Raw genomic sequence first — 16,273 nt, forward strand, 5'->3', positions numbered from 1 at the left:
AAACCAATCTAGTTGATTATATCGGACAGAGGCATTGAAAATAAGACAAAAAGTATGTAATCAGATTCTAACATGGGTGGGTAAGAATATAGTCATGGCCAGGCAGAAGAGAAGATTATCATTTTGGGTTAGAGAAATCAGGAGTGTCTTCTGAAGGTAGCTCAAAATTGGGTGGGTCATCTGATGAGGTCCAGGGTGGAAGAGAGAGGGCACCGTCCATGTTGTGTCCAAATAAGTCTAGACTCCTTGAGATTCCAGGGCGGTGTACTTCTGTTCTGCAGAACTTTTGTCCATATGGGAGAAGACAACTTGGAGGTACCATGGAGTATCATGTAGAGCACTGGGGATGTCAGGAGATCTGGGCCCTGATGTGAATTTTCTGCCACATGTTGGAAAAGCCACTTACCACGTCTGATCCTTGCCAATTGAAGTTGATGGCATAAACTCTCTCTAGAGTCTTCTGTGAATAAGACAGTCAAGGTAGAGTCAGGATCCCTGGGATTTAATACAGTCATTGTAACTAAAACACTTTTTGCCCTTGGGGTAGATAATAAAAGATAATAAACTTTTTTCCTCATTTCCTCATTTTTAAACTTGAAATTCTATTGCTGCTAAGGCCCTCTCCAGCTTAAAGGTTCTGCAGTTTGGGGGTCCTATAATTTAATTTTATATTCAAGAGCCTGGACTGCTATCCTTCTGGAGTCGGGAATTACAGTGAGTCACGTATATAGCGTGCAGGTAGGAGAGAGAGAGAGAGAGAGAGAGGCAGGTGTGTGTGTGTGTGTGTGTGTGTGTGTGTGCGTGTGCGTGTGCGCGCAGAGATGAGAAGAGTTTATGGATAGGAGAAGAGCAGGAGGCATATATCCAGTGCCCAGTAGGCATTAGATACTGGGATAACTGCCTTACATGTTATTTTATATTTTATAACTTTATATTTATATTTATAACTTTATATTATATTTTATAACTGTCTTACATGTAAATTACAGATTTTTAATTAAATCTGTAATTCTTCTTACATCTGTAATTCCCCATTGCCTTGCAAGATCATTGTTCTTATTTTACTTAAGAGGGCATGGCCTGTACAAGGAGCTGTGTAATTAAGCTCCAAATCCATGTCTGTGTGATGTCATCAAATCAGGCTAATCACTGGGCTTCACAATCCATCTTAAGAAAATGGTTTGTTTAAAGATATGGGAAAATACAAAGGGATGCCTTAGGGTGAGGTGAGGAGTACATTTTAGTGAAGACTGCAGCACTCGCCCCTCTCTCCTCAAAAATGAAGTCAAACAGAGCCATCTTAAGTATCTAAAACTCTCCTGTTGTGTGTACATAGTAAGGGGTAAGGTTACTCTTCTGCCCGCCTGAAAGGGTAAATTAGCTTTGCTTAATGAATGTAAGCAAAGAGAGGTAAAAATGGTTATATGGTTTAGAACCCACAGCCATCCCCGAATTAATTATTCAAGACATCCCCATTGGCTATTAAAGCAGACGGGGGAGCCTGCGCGTGGTATATCCCTTGCTTGCTCCTAAGGGCTGAGCCCAGCAGCCCCACGGTTGTTGCCAGCATGTTTTTGAATAGCAGCCACTAGATGGCGACCTCGCCCCAATCTCTCCGCGCAGCGAATCCCTTTTATTTTCCCAGGAAATTGCAAACCCTCCAAACTGTAGTAGTAAAGAACAGCAGGACTGAGGGTACAGTAATGTGCATTGCCTCCCATGGTCATGATTCTTTTATAGAAACTTTAGAATAAAGGTAATTATAAAGTGTGCTTTCTCTTACCGCTAATAATTAAAAAGCAGGACTACACCATGAAGGCCCCAGTCATTCAGTAATTTGATATTCGAAATTAATGAAGCTCTTTCATTTTCAACCCTTATCCCCTGCTTTACTGCTGATGGAAAAGAGCAGCCATAAGGATAAAGAAATCTGGGAGAAGAAAAGCGCTATTTTGCTTATGAGCTACAACCTTGGATTGCTTCTTACAGTGATAATGGGTTTGGGAATTTTAATTTTAGCTCACAGAAGTCATAAAATCAGGCAATGAAACTAAAATACCACACAGTCCTCAGGTTATTAAGTAGTGTCTTATTGGCTTATTTAGTAATCCCTTTCATGCTGTTTAAGGTCCCCTAGGGTGTCAAATTTTCAGCTAGTTTGTAGAAATGATGCAAAGAAGAGGTCACACTCATAATCAATGGCAAGGAAAGAAATAGTCCTTGGCCTGGTGGTTTTCGTTTATTGTAATACAGTGTATTCCTGGAAAGGTATTAAGTTCAGTTTACAGTTAATAAAGATTGATGGATTGATTGATTGAGTTGGATTTCTATTATCACAAGTAAATTAAAAGAACCCTTGGGTTATGCTCCTTGGAACTGGGATCTAATGCTGCAGGACCCCCGCCACTCCACCCAGAGTGTACCAGCTTCTTGCTACAACAGAGCTTCATCCTTCTTTTGACTTCTCTGGTTCATGTTGACTTCCTTGTCTGTCACTTACTCTACACAGCACCTACAAGCTGTAAAAAAGTCATTTTCTGAGGAAGATTTGTTCCTCTCATGAATAAAAAGACATGATGAGGTGGAGTTTGCAAATGTTAGGTTCAACAGAATGCAATGGTCTTCTTTATTGCAAGACTTTTAGTGAAGACTTAAAGACTGGAGCGTTCATTATGCTGATACATATTGCTAATCCTTGATAATCACATGTGAAGTGTTTGCCAAGTTTATTTGGCTCCAGAGCTTTCATCATCATCATCATTATTATTTTTATTATTATTAGAACATTTTACAGCATATACATTTGGAAAATTTTGGTATTATGGAGAGGAGGGTGTGGGAGTGGTGGAACTGGAGGATTGTGGGCAAAATATGCATCCTTTGCTGAAACTTTATAAGCCTTCATTTTCTTAACTTCCTTCCCTGTGTCTGGAAGCCGTAGGAGGCCAAGTTGCCTCCTCTAAGTCTTTGCCATTATTTCTTTGCTAAGCTTTTAGTGTTGATGAGGAACTTCATGTGTAGAAATGGCAATGATCCAAACTCTGACTCCAAAGCACTTGTCTCAGTTACAGCCTCCTTCCTCACATGTGAGGGGTGCTTGCTATCATCAGGCCCCTCTGCCCAATACTACAGGATATACAGAAGAGGCGAGAAGTGGTTTCTACTTAAAAAGAGATTGTGTTCTAGGAAAGGGTGACAAATAATCAAAATACTGGAAAATTATTAATGCATTTCAGAGAAAGAAGAAAAAGAAGCGTGATGCATAATTAATAGCTAGCGATTTAAGCCCTAAGCACCATTCTAAGTAGTTTTTCTGAATTGATACAGCTAATTCTGAAAACGTCGTACCTATTTCATAGATGGGAAACTGAGGCACAGAAAAGCTGCCTAACCCAGGTGGCACAGCCTCAGAGTCTATATGCTCGTCCAATGCATGCCTGGTAGGAAAGTTACAGCTTGAACTTGGACAGTTTTTCTACAGGTTTATGTTCTCCACAGACATTAGCAGTGTGAGGGCTGGTGTGCAAACTGCTGTTGACCATCAGGGAATTAAGAGGTGAATGTGAGGGTAGGAGTCAAGGCAACACGGCTGTTCCAGGGAAGGTGCTGGATGTATAACACATGACTTAGATGGAGGGACATGATGGTGCTTGGCTCCTGGGACGGAGCTTGAGCCCATCCCACCAACTTCAGCAGAAATGGCACCATTTAAATTCCACCCACCATCACATAAGGAATAAGTCAAACTTTATCTCTGCTGTGTTGGGTACAAGCTAAGATGGGGGCTTGGGAACTGAGCTCACCTGGGTTCAGTTAGAGGGTCGACCACTTAGCACCTGTGTGAACTCTGATCGCATGGCTTCACATCTCTGAGCTACATGCCCTCCTCTCTAAAGCAAGATAATGATACCTATTAATTGTGATAAGGACGTTTGGTGGTTATGAAGTGCCTAGTACAGTGCCTGGCACATGAACAATATTCAGTAGTCTTGCTTTTTTTTTTTTTTTTAATCATCTTTCTCCCAAACTACTCCTCTTCCCTCTGAAATTCGAAAGCAGCTCCTGTGAAGTATGTATGTATTTGCCCCTTGAGCGGAAAGGAGTTTTAGTCTATAGATAGCATTGGGGGCAGATGAGGAAAGATTCCCAGTTACTGATATGGATTAGATGATACACAGATATATATCTATATATCTAAATATCTGTATGTTTATTTGCTTGGTTTGGCACAAGGTTCAGACTTCAGGCAATCTCTTTAATGCTTTCTCCAGGTGCAATAGTATGCTTTTGGGGGGCCCTCCATCCACAGCCAAGTGAGTTCCTTTAGTACCTGGAGAAGCAGTCCCTTTTCTAATTTGGCCCCATGTTGCCCACCCCTCCCCCACCCCCACTGCAACTTCTAGTTGAGGCTCTGGGACTCATCCTAAAACCTTAAATCAGTCCGTGTCCATGGGCTGTGCTCTGAAATTCCATGGTTAGTTTCCTCCCTCTTAACCTTCTTCAGTCTCTTCTGTCAACACTGTACGTGATTTTGTTGCTTTATTTATTTATGTTTTAAAGATTTTATTTATCTATTTATTTGACACAGAGAGAGAGATCACAAGTAGGCAGAGAGGCAGGCAGAGAAGAGAGGAGGAAGCAGGCTCCCTGCTGAGCAGAGAGCTCGATGTGGGGCTCGATCCCAGGACCCTAAGATCATGACCTGAGCCAAAGGCAGAGGCTTTAACCCACTGAGCCACCCAGGTGCCCCGACTTCATTGCTTTATGAAATCCATTTTCTAGTGAGCAGAATTTCCTAACCCCTCAACTGTAGAGTCCAATTTATCTATAATTTTTCTAAAAGCTCCCGGTTGACTTTAAATTTGCCTTTTCTGGTTTCTTTTGGAATCCCAGTTTTCACCAAGGATCACCCCTTTATCACTTCTTAGTTGTCATTGCTGGTTGCCTCTTTCTCCTACCCCTCCCCTCTCCTTCTCTTCCTTCTCCTCCTTCTCCTTCTTTTTTAAAATAAGAATTAGCATGGCTCCCAGCATCATCATGGTTTAGTTCCCGGGTCCCCAAGGAGATTGGCTCTCATTTTCCCTCCCCATCATTCTCCAGCCCAGGTCTCAGCCCTGTCTGAACAGCTGTAGGCTAATCGACTGTGAATATTTGTTTAAGTCACTTCCCTGTTCTAGGGCACATGAGTTTAGGTTATGCTAGTTTTCATTTTCATGACGAGCCCGATTTTCAATACTAAGTAATTTTATACAGTAGTTCTCCTATTCAGTTGTTAGCAGATTTATGTTACATTTTTTATTTTTGTTCTGTTACAATTTTATCTTTAATTTAACCGACACCATTATGTTGTTTTTGCTTACGTTAAGCGAATGATTTGTCACTAGTTGTCAAAACACCACATAGAAGCTCATGAAACATAAATCTGATTCTTGTGCTTATAAACAGTTCCCTGCATCAGATCTCAGAGAAATCACATTAATAATGAACATCTGAAGGTGAGATCAGGTTGGTTCTCCCGGGCACTGAAGTTTCAGGGACCTGAGAAAATACAATCCCTTCCTCTCTCTCTCTCTTTTTTTCCTGTTACTTTAATTCTACACCAATACCAATAGAGGGAAAAACAAAACAAAACAAAACAAATGCGAGGCTGGTAAAACTCAAGTATTGTCTTTGCTAGTGCAAACAGTGGTATGGAAAACTGTGCTTAACATCTACTGAATTTCAGAGTGGGAATTGACCACTTGAACAGTCACTCATTCAGGGCTCAGGTCCTAATTCAAGTCCTGCTCCATTGAAGCAAGACTTGCTCCTCTAACACCCGTGCTGTGGGTTGGGTGGGGGCATGCTGGGTGTTTCTTGAAGACAGCTCGCTCCCCTAGAGAGAAACAGGAAGTACCAGGGGGCTGAGCTATGGAAATACAATTTCTCGGTAGTTTCCTTAACCTTCCAGATTATGTCACTCCCTTACCTCTGGAAAGCTGTAACAGAGGGAGTAGAGATGCTAGGAGTGCCTTGCTAGTGGAGTTTCTTCAGTGTGAATGGAGACAACAGAAGAGGGTAGGAGGAGGGATTCTCCCTGTCCTTCCTTCAGGGCTGGGGTATCCTCAGGACATGGTTGGTTAAATTGCAGTGATTTGCCCATATAAATATTGGGGGAGCCACCTTCTACTCTGACCATACTAATGCTGGTTTCCTTGACTTTGTTATTTTTTTTTTAAAGATTTTATTTATTTATTTGACAGAGAGAGATCACAAGTAGGCAGAGAGGCAGGCAGAGAGAGAGAGAGGAGGAAGCAGGCTCCCTGCTGAGCAGAGAGCCAGATGCGGGGCTTGATCCCAGGACCCTGAGACCATGACCTGAGCCCAAAGCAGAGGCTTTAACCCACTGAGCCACCCAGGCGCCCCTCCTTGACTTTGTTATTAAAATTTCCATTCTCTCTTGTATTTATTTCAAGCCCCCTTCATGACCTCCTGCCTCATTCACTTTTTCTAGGTAAGCCTAGAAAAAGTCTAGGTAAGTCATGAAAGGTCTACTGGTTCATTTGTAGCAGCTGGAGATCATTTAGTTGCAAATGTCAGACACCCATCTTAAGTGCTTGAAGCACAGAAGGGAATCTATTGCCATCTAGTTTTTAAAAGCCTGGCTTTGGCTGCTGAATCCGGACCTTCAAATGGTACCATTCTGGAGAAACGGTTTCCCTCTGTTTTGTGGTTGGCTTCTGGGTTGGCTTTCTCCTGGGCCAATTTCTGTGGTTATCACATGGTTTCCAGTAGCTCTGAGCTCTCTTCTTACCCCTTCAACAAGCCTTGTTTACAAAGAATGCCTCTCTCGTAGGTGTTCTCGCAAAAGCCCTGGAGCTGAATATTGCTAGACTTAATTGAGTGACTACTAAATACTCTAAGCTTTTGTTCCTACTGATCCCTTGGTTCTAAGGGTGGTCCCTAGAACAGTTCCATAAGCATCACCTTGGAATATAATAGAAATGCATGTTCTCAGGTCATGCCCCAGACTTTTGGATGCTAAATTCTGAGGGCGGGGCATAGGAAATGGTGTATTAAGAAGCCGTCCGTGTGATTCAGAGGTGTGCTAAAGTTTGCAGACAACCTTGTTAGTTCGTAGACCATACTCTGTAGCTAAGGGGATAAATTAATGTTGGATGGTCCAGGCTGGGTAGGCTGATGACTTCAAGAGCTGGGTTAGGATCAGCTACGGCCAACCCAGATGGTTTTAAGGTAAAGTAGGGAGGGTAGCTTCTCAAGGGGAAATTAGGGGTGCTACCAGAAAAACCAACAGTTGCTGGTCAGAAATAAATGAACCTATGTGCTACCATAGAATCTTTCCACAAGTACTTGATGGTGAATTACTATATCACGAAGCATTTGGTAGTGAATGCTCTGTGCTTGTTTGTTGTGTCTTTACAAGGTTTGGGGCAATTAAGACTTTTTTTTTCCTATAGTATGCATTTGTACCTAATTGTTTCCTGAATGGAGAAAACGAATCGGTCTATCCTTCAACCTGAGTTATCCATGATCTCATATTCTCTTTTATATGCTGGGATGTTCTGAGTAGCTGCATGGAGAGCACGGGCCGCAGTGCACAGAACTCAGCCCAGCCAGGAGTCTACCCTCTGACCGAGGTCTCCTCAGCTCCGTACTATATGGAGCATTTTGTTTCCTGGAACTAAATGTAAACGTAAAAGATACAGTAAGTCTGCTGTGACAAAACATGATAACATGTGTGTATCTCCTCTGTGACGTTCATAGGTACGATGGTGGGGGACCATACCCGCTTGGAATTCCACAATATTGAGACCGGAATCATGACAGAGAAACGTTACATCTCCGTCGTCCCGTCCAGTTTCATTGGCCACTTACAGAGCCTCATGTTCAATGGCCTGCTCTACATTGACCTGTGCAAAAATGGCGACATCGATTACTGCGAACTGAAGGCTCGTTTTGGACTGAGGAACATTATCGCTGACCCCGTCACCTTCAAGACCAAGAGCAGCTACCTGAGCCTGGCCACGCTCCAGGCCTATACCTCCATGCACCTCTTCTTCCAGTTCAAGACCACCTCAGCTGACGGCTTCATTCTTTTCAACAGCGGCGACGGCAATGACTTCATTGCAGTTGAGCTGGTCAAGGGGTAAGTGGAAGAGATCACATCGTTTATACCGGGCATCTCGGCTCAAGCTCGACCTAACGTGTGGACGTGAAAAAAAAGCGTCCGTTCCGCTCCCCACCCTCTCTTCCCAATAACTGCTCTCCTCCTCGTTGATGAAAAACAGCCTATGTAATGGTTAGGGCTGGAAGGAGGAGAAATTCATTAGTTTATTTAAAGATCTTCTCCACTAACCCAATCCTATCAGACTTTTTACTAAATATAGTCCTTTAAACCTATAGGAAAGATGGTCATTTTTGTAAATATGACCTTTTTTTTTTTTTTTTTTTTCTCCAAAAAGAGGATAGAGTGTATATCCTCTCTATAGTGCCCTCCGGGCAGTGCTTTTCCCAACCACCAGATCTATAGGAAGAAATGAAATACAGATACTTTCAGCACGGCCGTTAGCCCATATATGTGCAATTTTTTTAAAAGATTTTTTTTATTTATTTAACAGACAGAGATCACAAGTAGGCAGAGAGGCAGGCAGAGAGAGAGAGGAGGAAGCCGACTCCCTGCTGAGCAGAGAGCCCGATGTGGGGCTGGATCCCAGGACCCTGGGATCATGACCCTAGCCGAAGGCAGAGGCTTTAACCCACTGAGCCACCCAGGTGCCCCTATATGCGCAGTTTTAAATGCTGTTCTTTCTGCAAGATATTTTACTACCATGTGTTGGAAAATAATAAAAACAAAAACTAGAACAAACCCCCCAAAACCAGATCCACAATCCACTGATTTTTAAATGCCGCCCCCTAGTGGTTGGGGTTGTACCACCTGTACTACTTTTGTGGCTCTGGATTTTTAGATCGTGGGAAAGAAGTGAACCTTGTAAGTGTGGAATTAAAGTGAAGTCTGACAGAACAGGCTGTGACTCTTCTTGGAATCCTAGATCAAACCGTAATTATTCCTGCATGATGCCAGCTTGGCGTGGGGGATGGGAAGCCCTCAGGCTCCGTTATCTGCACGTTGCTGTTCACCTACTTGAGGGGATCTCCACTCACGGGGTGGTGGTTGTTACTCACAGGTACATACACTACGTGTTTGACCTTGGGAATGGTCCCAACGTGATCAAAGGCAACAGTGACCGCCCCCTGAATGACAACCAGTGGCACAATGTCGTCATCACCCGGGACAACAGTAACACCCACAGCCTGAAAGTGGACACTAAGGTGGTCACTCAGGTTATCAACGGGGCCAAAAATCTGGATTTGAAAGGTAAACCTTGTAAAGTAGTTTATCCTTTGTAGAGCAGTTCTTTCTGTTTTTTTTTTTTTGTTTATTTGTTTGTTTTGTTTTTAAGATTTATTTATTAATTTGAGAGCGAGAGAGAGTGAGAATGAGCATGTGTAGGGATGGAATGGTGCAGAGGGAGAGAATCCCTAGCAGATTCCCTGCTGAGCGCGGAGTCCAACACCACGCTCCATGTCATGGATCCCGAGATCATGACTCTGAGATCATGAACCTGAGATCACAGACTGAGCCGAAACCAAGGGTCAGACGTTTAGCTGACTGAGCCACCCAGGCCCCTTTAGATCATGTCTTACAACTGAAGGGCTGTTCGCAGAGACAAACTGCGGGTTAGGGGTGCCAGGCATATTTGAGACCTCATGTATATCCTATTTTAACAACATTGAATGATACCAAAATGCAGTTTTTACTTAAGTCGCTCCCCGAGGGATGGTTCATTTTCTCTGTAAATCTTGGGCACGCAGGGGCTGAGTGTGAGGTGATGGATGTCAGCATACGGGGACATCCTAATACAGAGGAGGTGGTGCAGTTTTGAAATCTCCGCTGAATAACTTACTGCCTGGCTGACTTTGGTAAAATTTCTTAGCCTTGTTCAGCTTCTCTATACTTTTTTGCAAAGTGAGGACAATAATTGTTACTACCTTTATGGGCTGTTACGAGTTTTGATGGGATAATGTCTGTAAAATCCTCCACATAGTATTGGTGACAAGCCCATAAAAAGCACTCGGTAAATGGTTGTTTTGTTGGAAATCTTGTTAATCTTTACTTCTTCATAAAATGGGAACAGTATCTACCTCATGGACTGAATATGGCAATGAAAATTTGTGAGATGGCACGTAGAAAATGAATGACACAAGCAATGTGAGTTTCTTCTTTCTACACTATAGGGACTCTGGTAATTAGTTGTTTGTGCCATTTCCCTCCCTCTCCCCCAGCTCTGTCACCATTACCTATGAGATCGTCTACTGTGCCTTGGCTCTAGCTGAGTCTGGTTTCCCTACCCTTTACTCATCGGCTCTCACTACTCGCTTTCCTATCCAGGTGACCTCTACATGGCGGGTCTGGCCCAAGGCATGTATAGCAACCTTCCCAAGCTGGTGGCTTCCCGGGATGGCTTCCAGGGCTGTCTGGCATCTGTGGATTTGAACGGGCGTCTGCCAGACCTTATCAACGATGCCCTCCATCGGAGTGGACAGATCGAGCGTGGCTGCGAAGGTACAGCCTTTTTACTTGTTAAGCCACAGCCTGGATGCAAGCACCAAGCCTCTTTGCTCCCTCTGCCAGTGCCTCCTTACTGTTTCCCAATCCTCTCTTCTTCCCATTTGCCATCTGACATTGCATCATCATTGGTGTCCTCCTGTCTCTGGTTCAGTATGTCAAGACATGGGCCACAGACTCTGGGAATGTATGTTGGCAGATGTCTTTCCGGTATCACATACTTGCCAGTAGAGGACCTTCCCTGACGTTGACATCAGACTCTTCCTGACTTGTACCTTTGCTTCCAGCATGGCTGAAAGGGCAGTCGGGGTTTTTATTTATATTTTTATACATCAGGAGGTATACCAGAGCCTTTTATGTGGGTGTCACCATGAATGAAATAATATAAGAACTACTGCATCATTTAATGCAAACACAGCAGGTGGTAGGAAAATGATGTCAGAATGCCATGATGAGGGAAGGGAATTGACATTTATTGAGTACTTACTAAATGTCAGGCTTTCTTAGGCATTTCATCAGTGTGATGTCATGAAACAGCATGGGTGTTGATGTTAGAAAGACTTGGATTTAGATCCAGGTAGTAACTCTTGTTCACTGTGTGACATTTGGAAAGTCACTCAACCCTTCTGAGCTCTATCCTCCTCAACTGCAAAGTGGGGCAATAAAACTTGCCTTGGAAGGTAAGCTGTGTAAATCAGAGCTGTATGTAAAATGCCTGGTAGGAACGTGGTAGGTACTCAATAAACAGTAAGATTATCCTTTACAAATGTAATCTTATGGGAGACATCTAATAACATTGCCTGCCCATCAGTGTCGCACAACATCATCTGTCTCTTAAGTTACTATCTGAATTTTACAGGTCTTCTCGAGCCCAGGTTTTACAACAAAAACCATCTAGTTTAGCCAGCAGAGGGCAGCAGTGAGCAGTTTTCAGGCTTTCCCCTGGGGTCTGGGTAGGTCAAGCCCGTGACCCTTCCCTAGCTTGGAAGTCAAAGGTGTCTGACCAGTCAGCAGAATCTATGCATTCCTTTGTCTGGTTGAGCCTCATGGTCCTCTGTGCAATTTACCCGTTTCGTTTTTTTCTATCCCATTGATTTACTGCACCGGACGCATTCACTCACCTCCTAAGTATTTAACTTCACGTTTTGCCCCCATTCTTGACCAGCTTTCACCTGGGTTCGCTTGCACATTTTTATAAAGGCTTCCTGGCAGCTTCAGAAGCTGATGTGCAGTGTGGAAGTCATTTCCCTTTGCCTAAGAGTCAGCTTCCCACAGGGACTAGAAGTAAGACTGGCTGTTTCTGTAAGCCACTCCAGTTTGCCTTTAACCGGGAGTCTGTCTTTAACCAGTGGGCCAGATACGGTCTGTGTACATGGGAGGACTGGAGGCTCCAAATCAGCGTTCACTTAAAGGAGCCTCTTTGCTTTCTTTTCCTGGAAATGCACTCTGTCGTTCAAATCAAGAATTTTTGTCTCCTTGGCTTGCTCTTACTTCTTTCAGGCATTGAGGGCAGTGCTGAAATAAATGTAACATGTGGGAATTAAATCGAATATCTCCATTTCAAAGATTGTGGAAAGACAAATTTCAGTTATCCTGCAATAATTAATAAGATTGAGTTAAAACTCAAAAGCATGCGTTAAAAAGCATAAAGTACTCTTGAGATGTGAAATATTCTTATCATGTCATCCGTTTTCCAGATTTACAAATTAATGGGAATTACCCATTTAACTCTATAGCCATGTTGCTTGATAGAAATATAATGTGAGTCATGTATGTAATTTTAAATCTCCTAGTATACTAGCTACAAGTAACAAAGATAGAAAGGAACATGTAAAGTTAATTTTCATTTTACATTTCACTAAACCAGGTATATCCAAAATATTATCATTTCAGCATGCAATGATATAAAATTATCAACAAAACATTTCACATTCTTTTTTTTTTCACGCTAAGCCTTTAGAACTGAGTGTGTGTTTTGTACTCGTAGCACACCTCAATTCAGACTGTATACCTTTCTGGTCTCAGGAGCTGCATGGGTCTGTGGCCTGCTGCATCAGAAGCAGAGTTCTACAGAGAATTAAAAGTTGGGCTATAAGGAGCTAGAACTGTTGGAGATAGAACTTCAGAAGAGGGGATTATGGAGTCCACTTAAGAGAACTTGAAGAGAAGCAGTGAGAGCATTAGCACAAGGAAATTACCCATCAAATTGGGGAAAATGGTCCCATCCCTACCTCCATCTCTGTGTGCGGCTTGGTGTGACTCATCACATGCATTATAGAGGGGGTCCGACCTTGCTCTGAGTATGGGTGATTGTTCAGCCCCGGATATTGGAACTTGATGCTCCTTCCATTCGAATCTATGGTGAGTCCCATGAGCCTAATAACCGTGCACTCTATTGCCATGGAGATAATTGCAATGATTACCCACGGAGCATTATGACCACCCCACTGGGTGGGATGAAGTGGAGGACGAGTGAGGAGGGAAGGAGGTCCTTGTTTATTGTACACAGATGACTTGGATAATTAGCCTAAGTGGCCAGGAAAAATGGCCAAAAAGTGGGTTAAGGCATAAATTACTGTCATTGGAAGTTTACACCATGTGAATAAGCCCTTATAAGAGATCCCGGGAGCCTTTTAGGGCTCTGTGGAAATGAAGCTGAAGTAGATGGCGAGGAGGGAAATGAAGAGCACAGAACCTTCGAGAGACTGCAGACAGGTGTCCTTCTCATTCTGAATCTCTGTACATAGTATGGGACCCTCAAGAAAGCCTTTGAGTATTGTGCGGAATGGAAATCCCAGGAAATGGAATACATTTCCGATTTATCATTTCTATATATAGAATAATGGACAGGTAGGGAATGAGGACCCATTACCAAAAACTAATAGGTACATCCCTTCGAGATGGTAAATGTGTTCTATTCTCGCTATCTGGGGTACACAGGCCAGGATGTATCATATGTTCTTATCAGAGTTATTGATGACGATATTTCAAGATCTCCAAGTAGTAAATGTACTACTTTCCCTTTCTTATCGAAGGGCAAAGAGTCCAAAATTATTTTAAAAATGTATTAATCTATGACTTTGTCTCCCAATTGTTTATGCTAAGAAAGAAAGAAAGAAAAAACTTCCAACCATGTTTTAATTTTTATGCAGAGTATAATAACTTCAGAAATTAAGCACAATTTCTGGACACCCTAGCCAACATCTAGCTGTGACTGGCAGCCTCTCAGTTTGGGCTAGGAATTTTGAAATGCTGTCTGGTTCTATTCTCAGCTGGTAAATATCTCTTTCTGTCTTGAGGCCAGCTTTGCTACAGAGACCAAGGCATGGGTTGGCTGGAAACGCGATTCCGCAATTGCAGATGGTACCCATCTGAGAGAAACACACGTGCTTCATTTCGAGACTGGCATGAATAAATAAAAAGGACACTGGTTTGGGTCCTTTTTGCTCACAGCCATTTGGGTTTGGCTTCATTGTTACCAATCAAACAAATTGAGCTTTCTGGAGTTCCCAAATCATGTTGACGCAGACACGGTTCGAGTGCCACGTTCCCTGGTGGCATTTTCAGGGGGTTCCCAGGAAGGCTCCCAAGCAACTGACTCTTCCATCTTTAACTCCTAGATGTGCAGAATTATTTTTTTGCGGGCTTGGTCTGGCTGTGCACACGTGTCTTCCAGTCTGGCAACGCACTCTTCCTTATTTCGTGATGCTTATCCTGACTCATGGAGAATCATTTTCCTGGACCACGTGCCTTGGGGTTGGCTGTGTGGATGTGGGAGGGCTCTTGTTACCCCTGCTTGTGCTTTGTCAAGTCCAGTGTTTTCCTGCCCCCCGCTCTGCTGATGTGGCTCTGACGAGGCCTGCTCTGCCCGGGTCCCCGCATCCCCCATCTGTGCTGTCTCTGGAGAGCCCATAGAGCATTTGAAGTGTTTGAGTGATGTTGGTTATGCCGATTGTTATTTTCATTTCTGTAATGTTCCCCTGGTTGACTCCACCTCTTACTAACCTCTGGTTATTGTTTTCGCCTTTTCTGTTCTTCTGCTAACAAAGTTGCGTTGACCAAAGCTGACCTGCAAGGTAGAGAAGGTTCTTGCTCCCATTACCACTGGACGGAAAGATGCCCTGTGTCACCCTTGGCATCTTTTTCTTAAGGGCCTCCAAGCTGTCACACCTCTTGGACAGCATCAGTTTTGGGGAGGGGGCTGAACACTGTGTTCTTTAGAAACAGCTGCAGGAAACCCAGATCAGTGAATACAAAATAGCAAATGCTGAGACCTTTTAGGGATGGGACCATGAGGATGTCCGCGTCCCATACTGTGACTCCTCCCAAGCCTACCAACCCACTTTTGGAAGCAATTCAGGCCTCTGCACATAGTTGCCATGGATGGGCTGGCTCTTTTTAATTTATTCACCACAGAGGAAGACTATAGTTGGAAAGAGAAAAAAAAAAAAAAACAGTTGAGTTCTTAATTTATTATTTTCTGGGTCAGGGAGGTCACCTCTAGGACTTTTGAGTGCTTGGGCTTTATGAATGAGAAGGGCATTTTCTCTTAACTCATTTTAAAGAAATATTTTTAGGCATTTGGGAGATATTAATGTCATTAAAATGTTCTAGAGATTTATGTTTCCTATTGGGGATTTTGGCTGAGCACTTTAAGTTCCTGTTGTGTGATCTAAAGGAAAAAGTACTCTTGGGGAAGAAGAGGATCTGTTGGTTTTATCCTGAATTCGCTTTCAAATGCCTGCCTGGTAGATGTCCGTGAGTCTCTACCACAGACCCTGCTCCTTCTACCAGCCAAAGAGGCACCAAGCAGGGTCTGTAATGGGCCACTGGTCGTATTGTGTCAGGCTACCTGACTCAGAATAGCGGGCCAAGAAGGCAGTTTGGGCATCTTTTGGCTGATAGTTGGGTAGAGGATTGAGCTTTGGATGGCTTCTGGGAGTTTGCAACCAGCAAACATTGTTGAAAGTGGTTAAGAGTAGGGTAGCTTTAAAAGCACTACGTTTCCCCTAAATGACCATTGACTTTGCTGCGACTTGCTGTATGTCACGTGGGTAACCAGTACAGGTATCCATGTCTTGGGCAGACCTCAACTACATGACATCTCTCTCTAGTCACTCTCCTGTAACTTTTTTCTCCATCCTTTCTTAGCAGATTCACATATATGCTGATGTATAATAAAATTAATTCAAAAGAATAGTGGATTAGTATTTTGACGTCCAAGGTAGCTGTACAATAGATTTCAATTTTTTTTTTTTTTTCCTTTCAATTTCAAAGAGTGTCAGGGGCCTTTTGGTAATACTGAAGGCTGTTGTTTTTCAGGAACTTTGCTTCATTGTCAAAATAGGGCTACTGCATGTCAGTCTGTAACTGGAGCAGGGGAGGGTAGGATTTGATCTATAAGAAGAGAGAATCCAAGGATATCAAAACTTATTGTGATCAGTTTTTATTAGATCAAACTAGAGAATGACATCTCCTCTCAGACTTTGTTCCTCATGGTAAGACCTAGGTGGATTTTGAATCCCCAGGACCTAGCATAGGCCTTTTCACATAGGGGCTCCCCAAGCAACAAAATGATCTTAAAGTTACTTTCCAAAGGAAAAATGGTCTGTAGGCATCATACAGAGTGCTGGTTGATTTCTATGT

At 43.1% G+C, this 16,273-nt stretch overlaps 1 protein-coding gene across 23 annotated transcripts in view; it reads left to right on the plus strand.

Annotated features, from left to right (window-relative positions):
- The window catches only part of LOC116879910 (neurexin-3-beta), a 1,111,251-nt gene that overhangs the window by 291,599 nt on the left and 803,379 nt on the right, over positions 1-16,273 (plus strand). For all 23 annotated transcript variants that reach the window (XM_032878508.1, XM_032878526.1, XM_032878527.1 and 20 more), the window contains 3 exons: positions 7,765-8,146; positions 9,186-9,376; positions 10,451-10,624. In XM_032878508.1, the coding sequence (XP_032734399.1) occupies positions 7,765-8,146; positions 9,186-9,376; positions 10,451-10,624 (747 nt within the window). The remainder of the gene's footprint in view (positions 1-7,764; positions 8,147-9,185; positions 9,377-10,450; positions 10,625-16,273) is intronic.

This window comes from Lontra canadensis, unplaced genomic scaffold (assembly GCF_010015895.1).
Source record: "Lontra canadensis isolate GAN:19392208 unplaced genomic scaffold, GSC_riverotter_1.0 scaffold64, whole genome shotgun sequence".
NCBI classification, from domain to species: domain Eukaryota; kingdom Metazoa; phylum Chordata; class Mammalia; order Carnivora; family Mustelidae; genus Lontra; species Lontra canadensis.